This window comes from Antedon mediterranea, chromosome 5, assembly GCF_964355755.1.
Source record: "Antedon mediterranea chromosome 5, ecAntMedi1.1, whole genome shotgun sequence".
Lineage (NCBI taxonomy): Eukaryota > Metazoa > Echinodermata > Crinoidea > Comatulida > Antedonidae > Antedon > Antedon mediterranea.
This window is the reverse complement of record NC_092674.1, coordinates 13,956,486-13,975,876: the sequence shown is the minus strand read 5'-3', so window position 1 is coordinate 13,975,876 and position 19,391 is coordinate 13,956,486. Positions and strand designations below refer to the sequence as shown.

General features: G+C 35.2%; 3 protein-coding genes across 3 annotated transcripts; 2 read left to right on the top strand and 1 right to left on the bottom strand.

Moving 5' to 3' along the window:
* Positions 1-5,679: 5,679 nt before the first annotated feature.
* Positions 5,680-6,315, top strand: LOC140049721 (ARL14 effector protein-like). The gene is made up of 3 exons (XM_072094669.1): positions 5,680-5,959; positions 6,108-6,206; positions 6,308-6,315. The coding sequence occupies exons 1-3, from the start codon at positions 5,680-5,682 to the stop codon at positions 6,313-6,315; spliced, it is 387 nt and encodes a 128-aa protein (XP_071950770.1).
* Positions 5,982-8,038, top strand: LOC140049720 (uncharacterized). The gene has a single exon (XM_072094668.1). It carries the CDS (start codon positions 6,350-6,352, stop codon positions 8,036-8,038), a length of 1,689 nt encoding a protein of 562 aa, XP_071950769.1. The 5' UTR covers positions 5,982-6,349.
* A 2,847-nt stretch (positions 8,039-10,885) lies between these two features.
* Positions 10,886-11,665, bottom strand: LOC140049719 (craniofacial development protein 2-like). The gene has a single exon (XM_072094667.1). It carries the CDS (start codon positions 11,663-11,665, stop codon positions 10,886-10,888), a length of 780 nt encoding a protein of 259 aa, XP_071950768.1.
* Between the last annotated feature and the right edge of the window lie 7,726 nt (positions 11,666-19,391).

The window sequence follows — 19,391 nt, the reverse complement described above, 5'->3', positions numbered from 1 at the left end:
TCTGTTCTATTTGTCGGTAGAAACGTCGCGAAAATGAACATTTGCAACAAGATAAGATATATAAAGCCCATAAGCAATTAATATTATTATGTAACTTTTATAAAAAAATGTTTGCTTGATTTTGTATAATTTATATTGTTTTTTTAAATGTATTCTTATTATAGGCCTGTAATAAATGGTACTGCAGTAGTACTATCTCATACTCGATTAGATATGCCTAGGCCCGGATAGGCCAAGGCCTAGCCTAGGCCCTAGGGGATTAGGCCAAGTTGAGCCGCCGACAAGTTGAGCCGCCACCAGAAAAACATTATTTTTTATCGAACGCCAAATGCTAACTTTCGCCGGTGCTCGTTCTATTTATATTAGTGATAACGATGTACATTCAAAAGTTTATATATCATGGTTTTTAGTATATATATATTATTAAATATTATAATTAAAGAAATAATTATGAAAATCTTGCTTGTATTATTATATAAATATTCTATTATTCCAAAATATAAAACATCACCGAAAGTGATCGTTTTTAGCCAGAAATGACGTAAACATGTTGCCCCTCACACAGTCGGCAGTTGTATGAACTAGGCCTACTCAATTTTTCGGTAAAATAATTACATAAAATCACGTTTTTTAGTAAAATATTTTGTGTATGAACATTGTAAAATTCAATAAAATATCATATTAAAAGATTAGTAAATAAAAAATAATATTTATTTAACCTCAATCGAAGAATGTTAATAAATACTCTATAACGTGACTTTACGTGGTGTAGGCCTACACGCGAGAAAAATTATGAGTGCACTGAATTTTTTCCTCGAAAGATTAAAAACAATTAAATTATTAAATATTACTACTTTCCTTTGCTGTACAACAACACCCAACACCCAACAGAAAACAAAAAATAAGGGAGTGCTTGTCAGTTTGGTAATATTTTTTTAATGATTCGCGTGGAAGGTGTTGGTTCTGTACATGGTGAAATAGGTGCATCTTCGTAATAAGCGACTTACATTGTCTATTCCTGACATAACTATATCTGTATGCATATCCCAATATATTTGGTCGATTAGGCGATTTTAACGCGGTGCAGAAACCTGGGAACACGATTTGAAAAGTGCGTCACGCTATGTTTTATGTTGATTACTTCAGGTGAAGTACTAAAGGTTAATGCTGATATTAGTCAATTCCAAGATGATATTGATGACTTTGTGATTTTGGTCAAACGATAAAAATTTTAAACTTATGCAAATTAGAGGATATCTGGTTGCTGCAAAAAATAAACCAGCCTATACCCCAATAAGTATTAATAGCACCGATCGAGCAAGGATGCTGTTGAGGTGCATAATTCTAAGTGACCGATCCAGTGGTAGGGTGGAATACAAGGATGCTGTTGAGGTCCGTGGAATTCCAATTGCATCTGATTTAAACGATACCAGGGCATCTTTAATGATTAATATGTGGTAATCCCAGTGTTCTGGTTGAAATATGGATGTTACAGCATGGATTATACAGATTATACTGCATCGAATTTCGATGTGGATTCGCTTGTGCTGCAATAGGGATTACACCTGATTAAGAAAGGAAAACATTAAGAAAGACCAATCCAATTATCAATCATATGTGATGAAATGCTGCTGGTTTCTTAATAAGTGTGTTCATAGTGATATAAGTAAGATGACAGCAAATCTTAACTTACTGGATAAACTTATTAAACGTTTATTTAAGAATAAGATGGCAGTTAATATTAACAGTTTATAACTAAAATATTTTTTTTTTATAAATTAGAAGTACATACCAGTATCATTTAACAACCTGTTTATGGCAATTGGTTTTAAGTTACCAAAAAGTAACTCGCATATACTTATATTGATAAGTATTGTAGTAATGAAACAAAATATGTACTTTATACAACGTTTAACGTTTTACTATCTTACAATAAAATAACTACCTTGTAATGCAGAAGTCAATACAATCTTAAAATGGAAGATTGTATATAAAATACGTCTTATCGGATATAAAAGCGTTTCCGTGTTAATCTCGTAATTAAGTGTTTAAAACGTACTGTACCATCCACAAGAATACCATGCAAGCAAATGCGTTTGTAATGCACTTTACTACGAAAATATCAAATATTAATAAACTATAGTTAGCAATTGTTTTACAATTTATCATACTTTAAATATATAAATTTAATTATTTAATTGAAGTAGTATTATACATGATCCCATCTAATTTATTTTAGTACAATATTAAATAGTTTGTTGTAAAGTGAAAAATACTATAACATAATAATATTATTTGTAATATTTCAGGATGGTTGGACACCTTTGCATTTTGCTGCATGTAATGGCCACACAGATGTTTGCAGTATTTTGCTCAAGGCAGGTTCTAAATTGGATCTTCAGGTAAATGTAAGTGTTACAAACATTATTAATAAGGGGTGCTATATAATTCAGTGTGATTTAAAAAAATGAATTTTCAGTTGAAAGGGCGAACCGACGGTAATAACATACCTAAAATATGCATAAAAATAGCACTCTTAAAAAAACGTCGTTGTCAATCCCATGCAAAACGTAGGTTTTGTTGTGAGAAACACACCGTTGTTGATGTTTACAGTTAGTTGACTCCATTGAACGTATTGGTTACTATACATTTAAAATGTGCAGTATAACAAAAAGTGTAGAATCGAAAATTCTTTGATTTTCCGGAGACCGTAAAACGGTACTGTGTGAGGCATCATTACTCAATTGACGGATGTTTAAATGTGCAATATTGATCACCAAACGACTTCATGAGTACTTTTTAAATGGATATGTACAGTGTGTTTTGGTATATTTTTATCCAGTTTTTATCCCGTTTTCATTTGATTTTGTTCGTTGCGTTTTGGCGAGAATTTGCAATCGGCTGACAAATACGCGACGCACATGATGAAAAACAATCATTGATTAGGAGGTAAACTACCATATTGTTTATTTATAATGGCAATGATTATACCAAATTGTCTTATGTTATTATGCCTTCTTGTGAGAATTAACACTACATGTTTCCCAACGTTAAACATCAGAATAAAAATGATAGCTGTGCTACTACCCAACCACATAAATGCTGACATGGATATAATTTCTTTTTTGTTACTTATTATTATCGCTGCGGGAGTATAATAAAAATATAAGAAATGTGTTTAGCAAGTTATTATTGATATTAATAGAAAGAAAAGAGCTCATGCTTTGCTTTGATATTGTTACTAATGTACAAAATAATGTAAAAGAAGCTAGGGTTATTAATATTAGCCTTAGTGACCATTTATTGCACTAGAAAAATAACATTGAATTGCTTATTCATAAAAATGAACACAACTGCGTAAAAATAATAAACAAATAAAGTACAATATAAATAACTTTTCTGAAACACTTATAATATCGATTTGTCTAATGTCACTAGTAATAACATGTTAATATCATGTGATAAATTCTTAAATTAAATATATCATCATTAAAGTGAACATTCTTCGAGCATCAATTAACGGGTTATATGTACTTACTACCAAATCGTAATTACAACAAATTAAAATATTACATATTTCCAAACAGCTAAAAATCGCGTGGTTTCCATATGTTACAAGCAAATTTACCCCTTGACCTCATAGTCTTTCAAATCGTTAGAGGCTTTGAAGGTATCGAAATATCTGTATATAAAAGTATGTATGCGTGTCGACTTTTCTCGACAAAGGTGGAAGAATGTGATTTTGCACTGTTAATTTTTCTCTGAATTGGGATGATAATAAAAGAGTTTATTTTCAATTTTAAGAAAGATATACAAATCCTAGTTTGCCTGATTTAGGCTGATCAAAATAGCTAAATATAATTACTTTCTTTATAAGATTGATGGAAATTAAGACAAACCTAATAATTATGAAAACCCCTCAAACATCTCGGACACAAGAATAATTATAAAACAAATAATAAAATAGTTATCAACAGAACAATATTCTGTCTTAAAAGTTGCCTCACGTTTTAATGTGTGTTTTACGAACATCCGCCAAGATACTTAAAAAAAACGCATAGGCTTATTTACCTTGTTCACTAATTATCATCATAAATGAGGAAATGTTGAAATGTATCTTTCCAAAAATAAAATTATTCATACTTACCAATCCGGTTTTCAATAAGCTCAATCAACCATAATTCTTATAGATGTTTAAAAAAGGCAATTGTTTTACAAAAAAAGGATTTGTACTGAGATTGGTTCCAATCTTATCTCACTAATCCTACGCAAGTTGTTAGTATGTAAATGGTAACTTCCCTGAACCTCTCAAAATTAATCATAGTGTATTATTGATTCTCACTCACAAACAGGCACGTGTGCAGAAGCGCCATTCCCCTTATTTCTGAGGAAAAATATGATTTATTAGGCCCTAATATTGTAGAATTTATTTGATCAAACTTGTTTTAGTAACAAACATATTTAATATTACAGTAAAACGTCTAATTCACGAACTCATTTTCAGTGCGGTTCACGTGTGGATATCTAGGCTGTATAAAAGTTGCAAGGACCAACATCTGAATCAAAGTTACTTGCTAGGGATAGGATTTACTTGTCTGGTGGTGTCCCTTTGTATGAAACATATAATATACAGTAACTCTATTGGGTCATTCCATGTCAAATCATCAAATTTTCTAAAAATTGGTACGGGTCACGTCATGGATTTGGCTGAAATTTTTTTTAAAGGTACCTCAATATATATAATGAACACATTCAAAGTTTTAGCACTTAAATCAAAGTCGTTTTGAAAATATAGCCTATTGAAGACGGGGTACTATGATCGTCAGAATTCACATAATTTGAGTAATTGAATATTTTGCGTTTTGTAATGTGATTTATAACACTTTAAAATCAAGATACAAAGCTGAAAATTGGTATCTAGGGTCAATTCCCACCATATAATGCAAATCTGGCCTCAAAATAACTGTATCTTATACACTTTTTTATTTATATGTTATGGAAAACCCCAATTTATTGTACCGGTCAAATAAATTTTCATTTTTAGACCCCCTTAATGGTAAGTAAGAACAATCAGAAAAGCTTTATATTGCACATATGTATTGTAGAGCCACATGTGGTTATCTTACAGCAAGGATAGACAATTTACCCTTTTAATTTATGTTTGACATAGCTCCAAAGTTGGTTACAGACAGAAAATAGGCAAAAAACTAAGATTTTCGGAGTGACCTTTGACCTTGGCAACATATACCCACCGACATGAAACTTACACCATCTGGTAATGCAAGTCTAATGTACTTCTGGACTAAATTCTGTTTTGGTGTCTCATCTTCTTCATGGTGTGGCAGCTTTTTGAAAGTATGGTATTTAGCCACATGATTCACAAATCACATACATGGGTGTGGTGTGACCCGGAGAACACTCCATCCCCTTTGTGGCTTTGGGTGGAGAAAAGGTATTTAAGGTATTCTATATATCTCCATCATAAATTACTGTACCTTCCTTATCAGGGTAATAAATTCATCAGCTCATCTACATATTATCATGACCTTCCATGGAGATTAAGTAATTTGATAATCTTAGAGTAAGAGGAATGTACATTATCACAGTATTCTTAATTGCACACTACAAAGTACAACCATCTACAACAGAACAGAGTAATTTTTTAATTGTGGTACAATAATGGAATCCAACACTGGTGAGAATTTAAATCCATGTAGCATTGGTTTAGCTTTAAATGAAGACTGCCATTTGAATACAATATTTAGAGGTTCTCATGCTCTGATAAATGCTACTGATTTGTCAAAGGAGAAGAAGGTGCTGTTAGAGTGGAGAACTGCTGTAGAATTTGCGGATGATAACACAATATGTAATCATCATGAGAAGAAGTACATATCATATTATGAACGTCTACAAAGACAATGCTGCGATCCTTTCAAAAGGCACAAGAAAGCTATTACAAGTAAGTATTTCTATTATTGATTTTTTTAATGTTTGAGTTTTGGTACAGTATTTTAAAATTATATACCACTGCTTTTAAAGGACTTAAAACTTTATCATAATATAGTTTAACAATAATAGTCTAATTTTCAATCTCATTTTTATATTAGAGTCTCTACGAGTTATCGAAGAAAATGATGCAAAATTGCTTAATGTGAAGCCTGGGCAGAAGCTATGCCCAACATGCAGAAATATCAAGATATCAGAATGTAAGGAAGATTCAACAACTGACGACAGCTTTGTAGACACAGACAATGAGCATGACTTGCTCAATGTTAGCGTATCATCTCTTGGATGCTCACCATTCAAGCGTGTTAGGGAAAAGGGGAAGGTTGACTATGGAAAAAGGAAGATGCGTGATATTCAATCTGCATCCAAAGCTAAAGTTTCCAAGGTTCTTAACATTCCTCAGGAAGAATTAAGTTCATCTGATCAAGATAAGCCATGTAAGAAATGCAAAGATTTGGACACACTAGTGGGCCTACTAAAAGAGAAGTGTTCAAAAGCAACAACAACAAAAGAAAAAATCATACTACTTACTCTTGCTCCTCCAAGTTGGAGCATCAAGAAGACTGTTCAGGAATTTCAAGTGTCTCACTACATAGTTAGAACCGCCAGGGAACTAAAAAAGACCAATGGGATCTTAGCGGTACCTGCACCCAAAAAAGGAAAGGTCCTTTCTCCACAAGTTGTTCAGCGAGTGGTTGAGTTTTATGAGTCGGATGAGTATTCAAGGATGTGCCCAGGACAAAAAGAATTTGTTTCTGTTAGAATCAATTATGTAAAAGTGCAAAAGCAAAAACGCTTGATTCTTATCAATTTAAAAGAACTGTATAAATTATATAAGATAAAAAACCCAGATGACAAAATTGGATTCTCAAAATTTTGTGACCTTCGTCCAAAATGGTGTGTATCGGTAAATAGCAGAGGTATGCACTCTGTATGTGTGTGCCAAATTCATCAAAATGTGAAACTTTTAGTATCAGCAATTCCTGGTCGATTAGAGTACCAAGATCTCCTGTCAAAAATCGTATGCAGTGTTGACAACAGAGATTGCATGATGCTAGTGTGTGAAAAATGTCCAGGAAAGTCTGCTCTTGTTGAGGATTTGTCAAATACATTTACTGAAAATGAAATTGATTTCGAAGAAACGATAACATTTAAGCAATGGATAAATACAGATAGAACAACTATTGCTACGCTCCAACTTCCACTACCTGAATTTATAGAGCAGGTAGCTGATGCATTTGACCGACTTCGGCAACATCATTACATCACAAAATCACAATCTGCTTATCTTCGGAAACTGAAGGAGGATCTTTCTGATGACACTGCCATTGCTTTGTTAGACTTTGCAGAAAATTATAGTTTTTTAATTCAGGATGCCATACAAGGGTTTTACTGGGACAATAGTCAAGCAACCCTCCATCCATTTGTAATCTATTACAAAGAAAATGATGAATTAAAATCCCTGAGTACTTGCGTCATCTCGGATTCATTGAAGCATGAAACATCAACTGTACATGCTTTCATTACCACTTTACTTTCACATTTAAAAGATGTCTTGCCTCATATAAAGAAAATTGTATATTTTAGCGATGGGGCAGCCAGCCAATACAAGAACTATAAAAATTGGACAAATATTTGTTTCCATAAAAAAGATCATGGTTTGCATGCAGAATGGCATTTCTTTGCCACAAGCCATGGGAAGAGCCCTTGTGATGGTATAGGTGGTACCACGAAGCGTTTGGTAGCAAGAGCAAGCTTGCAAGCGACAGAGACCAACCAAATATTAAAAGCTGATGATATGTACAGATGGGTTTGCGACCATATTCAAGGAATAAAGTTTTTCTTTGTAACAGATGAACAAATTCAATTAAATAAAGAAAAGTATGACTTGGATACAAGATACGCTTTGTCTAAAACTATTGCTGGAACGAGATCACATCATAGTTTTGTGCCAATTTCTGAATCAAAGTTAGAGATGCGAATTAATTTAATAAATCAATACTACAATTACAGAAAAATGTTACTACGATAAACATACAATTCAAAATATATTAAACTTTCAGTCAAGACAAACTATCCTTAATTCTAGCTACCTAACACAACACAAGAAATGAAGTACATTGCACTATGTAAGTCGAAAATGTATATTTAAAAAGGACAGTTAATACCTACTATGCAGTATGACGTAAAGCGGTTAATTAAGTAATAAGAAAATCGAATAAATGCTTAATATTAAAGATGTAGGCCTATGTCCTCCAAAAACATGAAAAATGAAGATTAATTAAATGAGACTTTAAATAGGTTATTTTGTAGTTTTAATAAAGTTAATCTCTTTCGTCAAAAATAAGGTTTTCTCTTATAAAATGAAAAAAGAAATTGTCAAATTCCACCAAAAACCCATTGGAAGTCATTTCATTCGTTTCTGGAACTGGTACCTTCTGGTACTCTGCATGTAGGCCTGAATTGGCAGCCGTTTGTCTCGAGAGACAATAGGTATGCGCCCTCTATCCGTCATTCGGTGCAGGGTCACAGCGCCTGCTGTGACTAAAAAGGCCAATTTTTGAGCGGCATGATTTGTCACATTTTGGGCAGATGTACGTTGGCTCCTGATCGGTTGGAGCAGAGGATGCTCTCTCCTTTCTACGTTTCTTGAGTAGCGTCCGTTTCTTGTCGCGTCTACTCTCGCTTGTTTGGACACACATCTTGATAGTGGATCTCCACATACTGCGATCGGAGGCAACAGCCTCCCAGTTTGTGACGTTTGTGTTGCCCGACTTAAGATCACGCTCGCATACGTCTTTAAAGCGTAACATGGGCCTTCCTTTAGGTCTAGTTCCAGTGACAAGCTCACCATAGAGTAAGTCCTTTGGTATTCTTCCGTCATCCATGCGCCTTCCATGGCCCAGCCATCGAAGGCGTCTCTGGGTAAGTAGTGAGTACATGCTGGGCAAACTTGCCCGAGTTAGAACGGTTTTATTTGAGACATGATCCTGCCATTTGATGCCGAGTATCCTTCTCAGGCAGCGCAGATGAAATGAACTCAATCTGCGCTCTTGGCGGGTGTAAAGAGACCATGATTCACTGCTGTACAATAAGGTGCTTAGGACACAAGCCTGGTAGATCTTCATCTTGGTGTTTATAGTCAGCATGCGGTTTTTCCAAACCTTATCTGTTAGGCGAGCCATGGCTGATGTCGCTTTTCCAATCCTGATGTTGAGTTCGGCGTCAAATGAGAGGTTACTGGAAACAGTGGAACCAAGGTAAATGAACTTTTCCACCACCTCAAGAGTATAATCGCCGATTTTGATCTTAGGAGGAGCATTGGCTGCGTCTTGACTTAGAACGTTCGTTTTCTTAAGGCTGATGGTAAGGCCAAACTCCTCGCATGCATGTGAGAAGCAGTCAATGAGGCGCTGGAGTGCTTCTACACTGTGGGCTGTGATGGCAGCGTCATCAGCGAAGAGCAACTCTCTAATAAGTAGACGTCGCACCTTGGTCTTTGCGCGAAGGCGGGCAAGGTTGAAGAGATTTCCGTCACTTCGAGTATGTAGGTAGACTCCTTCATTTGACTGACGAAAGGCATATGATAGTAACAGGGAAAAGAATATGCCGAAGAGTGTAGGCGCGAGAACGCACCCCTGCTTTACTCCACTCTTGATGGGAAAAGGATCTGAAGATGAGCCATCATACTGCACAACGCTGTGCATGTCTTTGTGAAAGGAGGTGATTATCCCCAGAAGCTTTGGAGGACATCCGATCCTTTGTAGTAGGGAGAAGAGACCTTTCCTACTGACAAGGTCGAAGGCTTTCGTTAGATCTATGAAGGCAATGTACAGGGGCTGCCTCTGCTCACGGCATTTTTCTTGCAGTTGTCTCACTGAGAATATCATGTCGATGGTTGATCTTCCAGCTCTGAAGCCACACTGGGCTTCAGGATAGACACGTTCTGCAAGTGATTGTAATCTAGTTAGTACAACACGTGCGAAGACTTTACCCACTATGCTAAGAAGGGATATTCCACGATAGTTGTTGCAGTCGCTGCGATCGTCTTTGTTCTTATACAGTGTAACGATGTTTGCGTCACGCATATCCTGGGGTACTGAGCCTTCTTCCCAGCATTGTAGCAGAAGCTCGTGTAGGTTTTGTAGTAATAATGTGGAGCGTTTACCAGCCTTGAGGACCTCTGGTGGGATACCGTCCTTTCCTGGGGCTTTACCACAAGCCAAGATATCAATGGCCTTGCTTAGTTCCGCCAGTGTAGGTGGATTGTCGAGCTCTTCCATTATGGGGAGAGAATCTATGCACTCAATGGCTGAGTCAGTGACAATGTTTTCTCTCCAGTAGAGTTGTTGGTAATGATCTACCCATCTCTCCATCTGCTTTCCACGATCAGTTATGATGGTACCAGAGGCGGTCTTTAATGGTGCGATCTTTGTTGCACTAGGTCCAAAGGCCTTTTTTATACCAGCGTACATGGCGCCAGTGTTGCCATGATCAGCAGAAAGTTGAATATCTTGACAGAGGTTCAACCAGTATTGGTTGGCACACTGTCGAGCTATTTTTTGAGAGTTATTTCTAGCTTTACGAAGAGCCTCTAGTGTTCTTTCTGAAGGGTCTCTTTTGTAGTCAATTAGCGCTGCACGCTTTGCCTCTAAAGCTGGCTCCATCGCAGAAATTCCTGATTCAAACCAATCAGGGGTTTTCCTCTTTTTCACGCCGAAGATGTCTTTGGCAGAGGTATAGATGGCATCACGAATATGAGCCCATCTCATTTCAGAGTTGGCTTTTGGACAGTCTTTCAGCATTTTATCGATGGTTTGGGCAAAACGAGCGCACAGGTCTGGCAGATTGGTCTTAGCTGTGTTGATGCGTGGGCATCCTATGTGCCTGAAGCGATGAATTTGCTTTGGTTTGAGACACACTGTGTGCGCACCATAGAGTGATCAGTATCGCAGTATGCACTATGGTAACTGCAAGTGATGTTTACGTAATTTAAGTAAGATCTTCGAGTGATGACGAGATCTAGTTGATGCCAGTGGTGAGATCTTGGATGTCGCCAGGACACTTTGTGCTGAGGCTTGGTGGAGAAGAATGTGTTGGTAATGCAGAGGTCATGATAACTGCAGAGCTCCAGAAGCCTCTGGCCATTCTCATTTAGTCTTCCTACACCAAAATGTCCAATGCTCCTGGGCCAGGAATAATGGTCAGATCCTACACGGGCGTTGAAGTCGCCAAGCAAATACAGATGTTCTGTGTCTGTGATTCCTCTGATGGCAGAGTCCAGCTCTTCATAAAACTCATCTTTAGACTCGGGTGTTGAGCAAAGAGTTGGTGCATAGATGCTCAAGATGTTTACTGTGCCCGAAGATGTTGATAGGCGGAGTGAGAGGATTCGGGCGGTGCCCTTGGATGGTGGTTCGACTGATGCTACAAGAGAGTTTCTAACAGCAAACCCCACTCCATGGAGTCGTGGTTGGTCAGGTTCCAACCCCTGCCAAAAGAACGTGTAGTCCCTTTCTCTTATACTGCCATCCGAGGGAAGTCTTGTCTCCTGTAATGCAGCGATATCGATGTTGAGCCTCTTGAGCTCACGGTTGATGATAGCTGTCTTTCTTAAGTCATTGGTCGTTCGTGGGTCGTTTGAAAAGCCAGGACACATGGTCCTGACATTCCAGCTTGCAAATCGCAAGGTAGTATTCTTTAGTCTTTTCTTTAATCTTTTGCCTGGTGCAGTAGTTACAGTCCGCTTGTCGGAAGAATCCTAAGCTCCAAGCACCCATTGAAGCAGGCAGACTGTGGCGGGTCAGCATCTTACTGGCCGAGGGCTGCTCGGCTTGAGGCGGGCGATAGCTGACCAGTGGGACTGCGATGGTCCCTCCCACCGTCGGAGACAACCCGTAGCGCCTTGACCTACGCCAATTGGTCTTGGCTTATCACTCGTAAACTGCTGTCTCCCGTGTTGATTTTAGCCGTTTTTTACAACAGCACTGAAGTGACCTCTCCATGGCGCACGCCTGGGCGAAGAAAAATATGGGGACCCTGCGATGCCCAGTCAGCAGAATCCCCCTCTCGGCCTTTACCGATAAAGTCCATAGGAGAGCAGAGCAATACGTATGGTACCAGTTTGGCTGCAGAAGCTGCCGGAAAGAGATTGAGTCAATGTTCCAAACCGCCTTAGGGGCTTCACTCCGGATTTGTCCTTGAGGTTTACTCCTGAAGCCTTTTCCAGGATGGATATAGCCGCAAGGCAGCGGAGGTTTAAAATCAGAGTTTTCCTTCTCCTAGGTGAACTGCCTGTCACGGCTGATGAACTCCACCTGTCCAAGTAAGCTTCTGGTTTTGAGGCGCCAGTGGCTCGCCTTCGTCCCTTCTCCTGTCAGTAGGAAGCAGGTTTCGCCAGGCTTAAAGAAAGAACTAAGCCATTCGTGCAGGCCAGGAGTTGGTCTTTTAGTTGTCAGAGGCTATTTGAGACGCACACCGTATGGGAGCATTTTTTAGGTAAAGGGAGCTTAACCCCAATACCACTCCCGGCTATGACATGTAGGCCTAGGCCTACTGTATCGCCATTGCTTTGGCACATGTTGCCAGCCGTTTCAAACGTTTTATTTATACCGAAACAGCCCACTGATAATTTTCATTATTTGGTTTTAAACTAAATAATGTAGTGATTATAATAATTAGGCATACCGCATTTGTTTTGAATGAACGCCTCCTCCCCAATAAAACATCATTGGAATATCCAACCTCCACCCTCTAATAAACACCCCGCCACGTAAATTTATACACACAATATTGTATTATAAAACAAACACACTTATACTTGTTGAATAATTCATTTACTGCTATATCTATTTGTTTACCAGGCATTTTCATTCAATTGTTTACTGTTATCACTTCTTGATAATATCAAACACGGTATTGTACTTGTTCATATCTAAGGGAATTTATTTTCTTATAAAATGTTACCAACAAATGCCTCCCTCGAATGAACTCCGCCTCACCTGACACTCACCCACGACATCACAACAACATAATTGTTTGTATATTTCTCTTTACTATACATAGATCTAACGATGAGCGTTTCTTTAATGTATCTTGGCATTTTGTGACCATCATAAAAAGCATTTTGAAAATGTTTCAATTCGGTTTCAATAGTAATAGGATGGGATGCGATAAAATGACACGTGGAAAGGCACCATGATACAACCATGAGTAAATTCTAGTCATTTTACAGGACGTAGTATTCCAAATAGAATATGACGATTGCTGAATTTAAATTTTAAATTAATTAATTAATTAATTAAAATTACGCTTTAATTGCACTAATTTCCAAAACAAATTTCAAAAAAGTACCAAGTTGTTCCTGTAAAACTAACCCTCATAAGAAAATGTTAAACAAATTAATACTAAAATTACAGACAATTGTTAATACAATAAACAAGCAATTCAAATTCAATTCAACTTTCATTTAAGACAAACTGTTCATATTCATACAAAAAAAATGAAATACATTGAGTCGAAAGTAGATATCGGAAAATGGCAGTTCCTAGAGTTCTAATACATTGTTAATACCTACTATGCAGGGTGACTTAAAGCGGTTAATTACATAAGTATTAGGAGAAATCAACAACACAGATCCAATAACCATCTGACAACGGACACAATAAATGCTCTGTTACTTGCAAATCTAAAGACGACTCGACTAAATCCTTATTTTCATTATTTAGTAAAACAAAGAAACAACGATCTATCTATACGATCTATTAAGGAATATTGATTTTCCAACACATGTGTAAACACCTATACCTACATCCGATGTAGGCGTCTGCGATAGCCGATGATTACTTCAAATATTAACATAGAGGCATTAGCCATGCATATAATTCTAAGAGGGTAAATTCCCGAGTGTTTCTCCTCATGATTTCATATTTTTATTTGTGTAACTAAATTTATACAGCATTTTTTATTATTGTTTTGGCCTGCATCAGTCTTAATAGACTATGCATACGACGTCTGTAGTGGCAGCAGTGTCATTTTATTCTTACATTTATCTGAGTGATGACTATAAGCCATGACTGTTTAAAGTACCTTGATTGGTCCTAACATTGGTCAAGGGCTTCTCTCGTGTAGTGCCCGTGTGGAGCCGTTAAATGTGCAAAAAGTCACGTTTGTGCAAACAACCACATTTGTGCTAACATTTTATCTTCAAATGTGCAAACAACAACAATTGTGCAAACATTTTACCTTCAAATGTGAAAATCTGTAAACATTCATTACCCGCAAATGTGCGAACATCTCGCCGTTAAATGTAAAAACGATCAGTTTTGACGTTAAATGTGCAAAAGGTATTCTACATTAATGTGCAAATCATTTCTTCAGTCAATCAAAATCTGTGTAGTTTTCTCATCTCATCTAAAATCACAGAAATGTTCTTTACAGAAATATGAAAAATTTGCGCACGCGACTGCAGCCAATTTTGTGGGTGGCCGCTTAAGGGAGGTAATCTACCATACAAACAATCTAATGTGTTGTAAACAAATTTTCCGTAAAAATTATAATGGAGATAGTGTTAAATTAAATTCAGATGATTATAAAATAAATAAGATATTTCAGATGAAAACAAAACAGATATATTCAAGTTTTATAGAAGGTATGTTTGTTGCTCCTATTACTATTCCCAAATGGGAAAAAGAGATTGAAATTTAAAGGACAAACTGGTTTGATATTTGGTCAAGAAAAGTAAAAAATGAGAAAAACAAAAAATATGCACCACTAAATTACAAATTGCTTCTTAGAATTTTACCAACAAATGTACAATTATATAAATGGAATATCAAGAACACAAACAAATGTGAGTTATGTGATGTAACTGAGGATGAAAAGCACATGTTTTTCCAATGTAAAAGCAATGTCTTATTATGGAAAAAAATCAATGAGATATTTAAAAAGTTAGATAATAGTAACTGTTCTTTTGAAAAACTTATGTTTGGGTCTGAATGCAACATAAAAAATAAGTTATACTCAATTGCTCTATATTCTATATACAAAATAAAAATATTTTCAGAATTAAATAAGTCAGTCTGTAAAAACTCATGGATAATGTTTAAAAATATACTTACACAAGAGTATACCATGAATGTATTTTATTAATTTTTATTTTGAAGGTTAAGCCTACTGTAAATAAAGTAATTTGTACAAAAATGTAAATAGTGCAAATAAAAAAGAAAAAGATAAAAAAAAGGGGAAAACAATAAAAAGAAGAGTAAAAAAAAAAAGCATAGAAAATGATATACTCTACAAGCAACCGGTTATTGAGTTGCTTTTGGTTTTCCATATTCATTGATATTGTTTTCAGTTTAAATGTAATGTAAATGTATAAATGATAACTTGCAGAGTTTTTTTTTTAGATGTAAGAGGAAACTTTATGTCTATGAATGAAAATAGTATATATTTAAAAAGATAATATACAAACATAATAAAATTGTTTATTTATGTTTTGAAATGAAGTAAAGTTGAGTGAACCTCACAAAAGAGAAAAAAAACACATGAGATGGCTGCTTACAGGAGGTCCACTAATTTGATGAAGAACAAACGGGCTTTTGAAACTACGGGAGGTGACCACTCACGAATGTTCAACTGTAATACTATAATATTAAAACTCTGAATTTTTAAATCATCGTATATGGCATATGACCATATTAAGGTGACTAACATTATGATGTTTCATTATATCATTATTGTGAAGTTACACCAACCACTTAGTGTGGTCTAAAAAAACAACAACAATCATTACGTCAAAATACAATATGTACTACATTATTATGATTCTGTACGTTTTCAGGAGTTCACATGCTTTGTCGTGTCAAATAAAACGATCTCAATTACAAATGTTACACACTATTATGTGCACAAATACACTGGGTTGGTTTTGGGTACACTATGTGTTTACTAATAAACAATTATTAACAGTATTGTCTCTATCAAAGCAGGTGAAAACAATTGAAAACAATTGAAAACAATGAAGATATTTTATAACGTTAAATCACCTACAATATGAAATTAATACGGTACCCACTCATCTGAAGATTGTAAATAAATCACTAGTGATCTTAAATGGCACGACCAATATAGGGTAAGGGTATAAACATGGCACAAAAGGACACGTTTGAACTCAAACGAGCAGAGCAGGTCTCAAGCAGATCTCAATTTGAATCATTAGATACTTTAAAACACATTCGATTTTACAAGATCTAAAGATTGCTTTCATATTATTTAGGCTTGCGTCAAATGACATAAAATAAAGAAAGGATTACTTTAAATATTAACATTGAGATAATATTCATGATTATAGGTAAACGATCACGATTAAGTCTAACATTTTAATTATTTTGATCTTCACTTTTACACATAGCGAACTAGAACCGAATTAAAAATATGTGGGACACTATGCAAATTATACATTTACCATTACTTTCAATGATAAACAAATAATGACTACATCATACGTATAATGTACAAACAATATTATTGTTTCGTAGTTTAAATCTATCCAACGATACAAAACAGGATATGATTTGACAAAAATGTATGTCACCTTTTGGTCATTTAGTATAGTTTCGATACCAAGTACATTATAACATTCTGACTTGCCAATGTAATACAATGTTTAGTATTAAATGCATAGTTATGTTTAGTGTGGAGTGTCGGCCAATACGTACCAGTATTTTTATTCTATAACAACAAACATTTTAATTTGGTTACAATAATAATATAATACTACTGTACCTCATAACATGATGCAAAAACTGATTTAAATTCATCGTATATCATGACTAATTCGGTTACAATAATAATATACTTTGTATCATCATAAATTAAAATGTTCAACAATCCACATTGCATGTAGCATACTACTACACCTCAGTAACATAATATCAATACTAAAACTATCTGAATTTCAAATCGTCGCACATGACAAAGGTTCATGTAAAGGAGACTAATTAATACAATGTTTCAATATATCGTTAGTGTGAAGTTACACCAACAACTTAGAAGTGTGTTCCCATAACAACAACGTTTCTCGAATAGGAAACATAATGTTAGCTTTAGCCTAAATAAATATTAATTTATATTGCTAATTTGCATGCGCGCACATCTCTAATCATCAGCCATTTAAAAGGTTGAGTTTAATTATATTTTTAAACTAGAATTTTTAAGGCGAATGAGTTCACTTCACACGCGTACTGTAATATTGTCTTTTAAAGAAGCTACTTAGCTTTTGCCTGAGTACTGTCTAAAATAAAGCAAAGTTATTACCAATGTTGATTAAAAGGTTTATATTTTATAATAAGCAATATACATTTTAAAGCCGTGGTGTTACCCTTTAATACTAAGAGATATTGCATGAATCCTCCGCATGGCTTGTTGAAAAATAAAATACAATCGATGTAAAGATATACCGTAAAGAACACGGCGCATTACAATATATAAAAAAAGAATTAAGTATAACATCCGAGTAACCCGAGAAAAAACTCTGTTAGAAAGAACTGTCAATGTGTATTATGTCATGCCAACATTTAAAATATACTACTATATTATGATACTGTACATTTTTAATCGTCTGCATGCTTTGTCGTGTTAAATAAAACGCCCTCAATTACAAATGTTACCTACTATTATGGTTTGCAGTACTCTATACTAATAAACTAATTTCTTACGACTTTTTCAACCCATACAGTATTTTCAACCCATACAGTAACCCATAAAAAAAGGAAAATAACTTAAAAATTGAACTACGGTACGGTACCCACTCTGAAGCTGAGATTGCAAATAAATCACTAGTGATCTTAAATGGCACGACCTCATTACTGAGAGTATCAAATAGGCTTTACTTTTGCGTAGACTCAAATCTTTTGGAGTTAACTCATAGGCCTGCGTCTTTTGTTATAAATCTGTCATTGAGAGTATTCTTAATTATTCATTGTTTTATAGTTTACCGGGACCACATGTAAGAATTAGCTGGAACGTATTTTTAGTTATGCTTCACGTATAGGACTACAGTACTTATAATTAAGCAGATCTCAATTTGATTCATTTTATAAGGGACTTTACTGAGGAAACACTTTCAATTTTGCAAGACCCAACATATCCAATGCACTATTTTGAGGTTCAAAGAAAAGGTCCATCACATCTCGTAATAGATTCCGTAATCATTGTTACCATATGCCTTTATGGCACTGGATGTTAGAAAATGATATTTCGTGGTTCTTTAGTTTTCTGTTTTTGCATTGTATTGTGGTGTAGAGCAACACTGTATTTTATGCAAAATGATACAATAAATGGATATAAATCGAGATTTGTATTTGATTTTATAAAACATTTAAAAAATACATATATCTCCTCCAAGTAACGGTAAAATGAAACCATGAATGGTAAGAATTTATCAGTCAAAATGTGTTACCTGAACAGAATTTGAAGTCTGGATATTTTAGCTGTAACTGCCAGTTCAAACGCCCCTTCACTATCGGATGAAGTGTTTACTTTTTAGGCAAAAAAACCCCACTTATTTGTTTTATACATTTATAAAGCACTTATATAAAAAAATATTATACAAGAAAGACAAATGTATACGTATTTAATTTAATAATGTAGCATTATTTAAATCTATAACGTCATATTTAATTGATCACATCAGGACAATATTATAATAGTTTGATTAGAGAAAAATTACTATAACATAATGTTTGTAATATTTCAGGATGGGTGGTCACCTTTAAATTTGGCTGCACAAAACGGCCACACAGATGTTTGCACTATTTTGCTCAAGGAAGGTGCTAAATTGGATCTTCAGGCCAATGTAAGTGTTACATTAATAATAATATTACTATATAATTAAGTGTGATTTAAAAAGTGTTTAATTTTACAATTTAAAGGGAGTGCCAGTAATAACATACCTAAATGAAGCAACCACATCGCGGGTCATATTATAGATCATTTTTGTTGCAACTAAATTGTCGAGAACTGCACGGGTTGTTGAACCCACAAATGTGAAAACGCCCACAAATGTGAAAACAACCACAAATGTGAAAACGCATCACCCACAAATGTGAAAACAACCACAAATGTGAAAACGCATCACCCACAAATGTGAAAACAACCACAAATGTGAAAACGCATCAACCACAAATGTGAAAACAGCGCCCACAAATGTGAAAACGATCATCGCCCACAAATGTGATAACGCCCACAAATGTAAAAAAAAGAGAGACTTTTTCGCCCACAAATGTGAAAAAAAATCAGATCAAATTTAATGCTAAATTCAGACAAACATTATATCATGATTGTATTGAGTTGTTTGTTCACGATACGTCTGTTAGGGTCGTCGT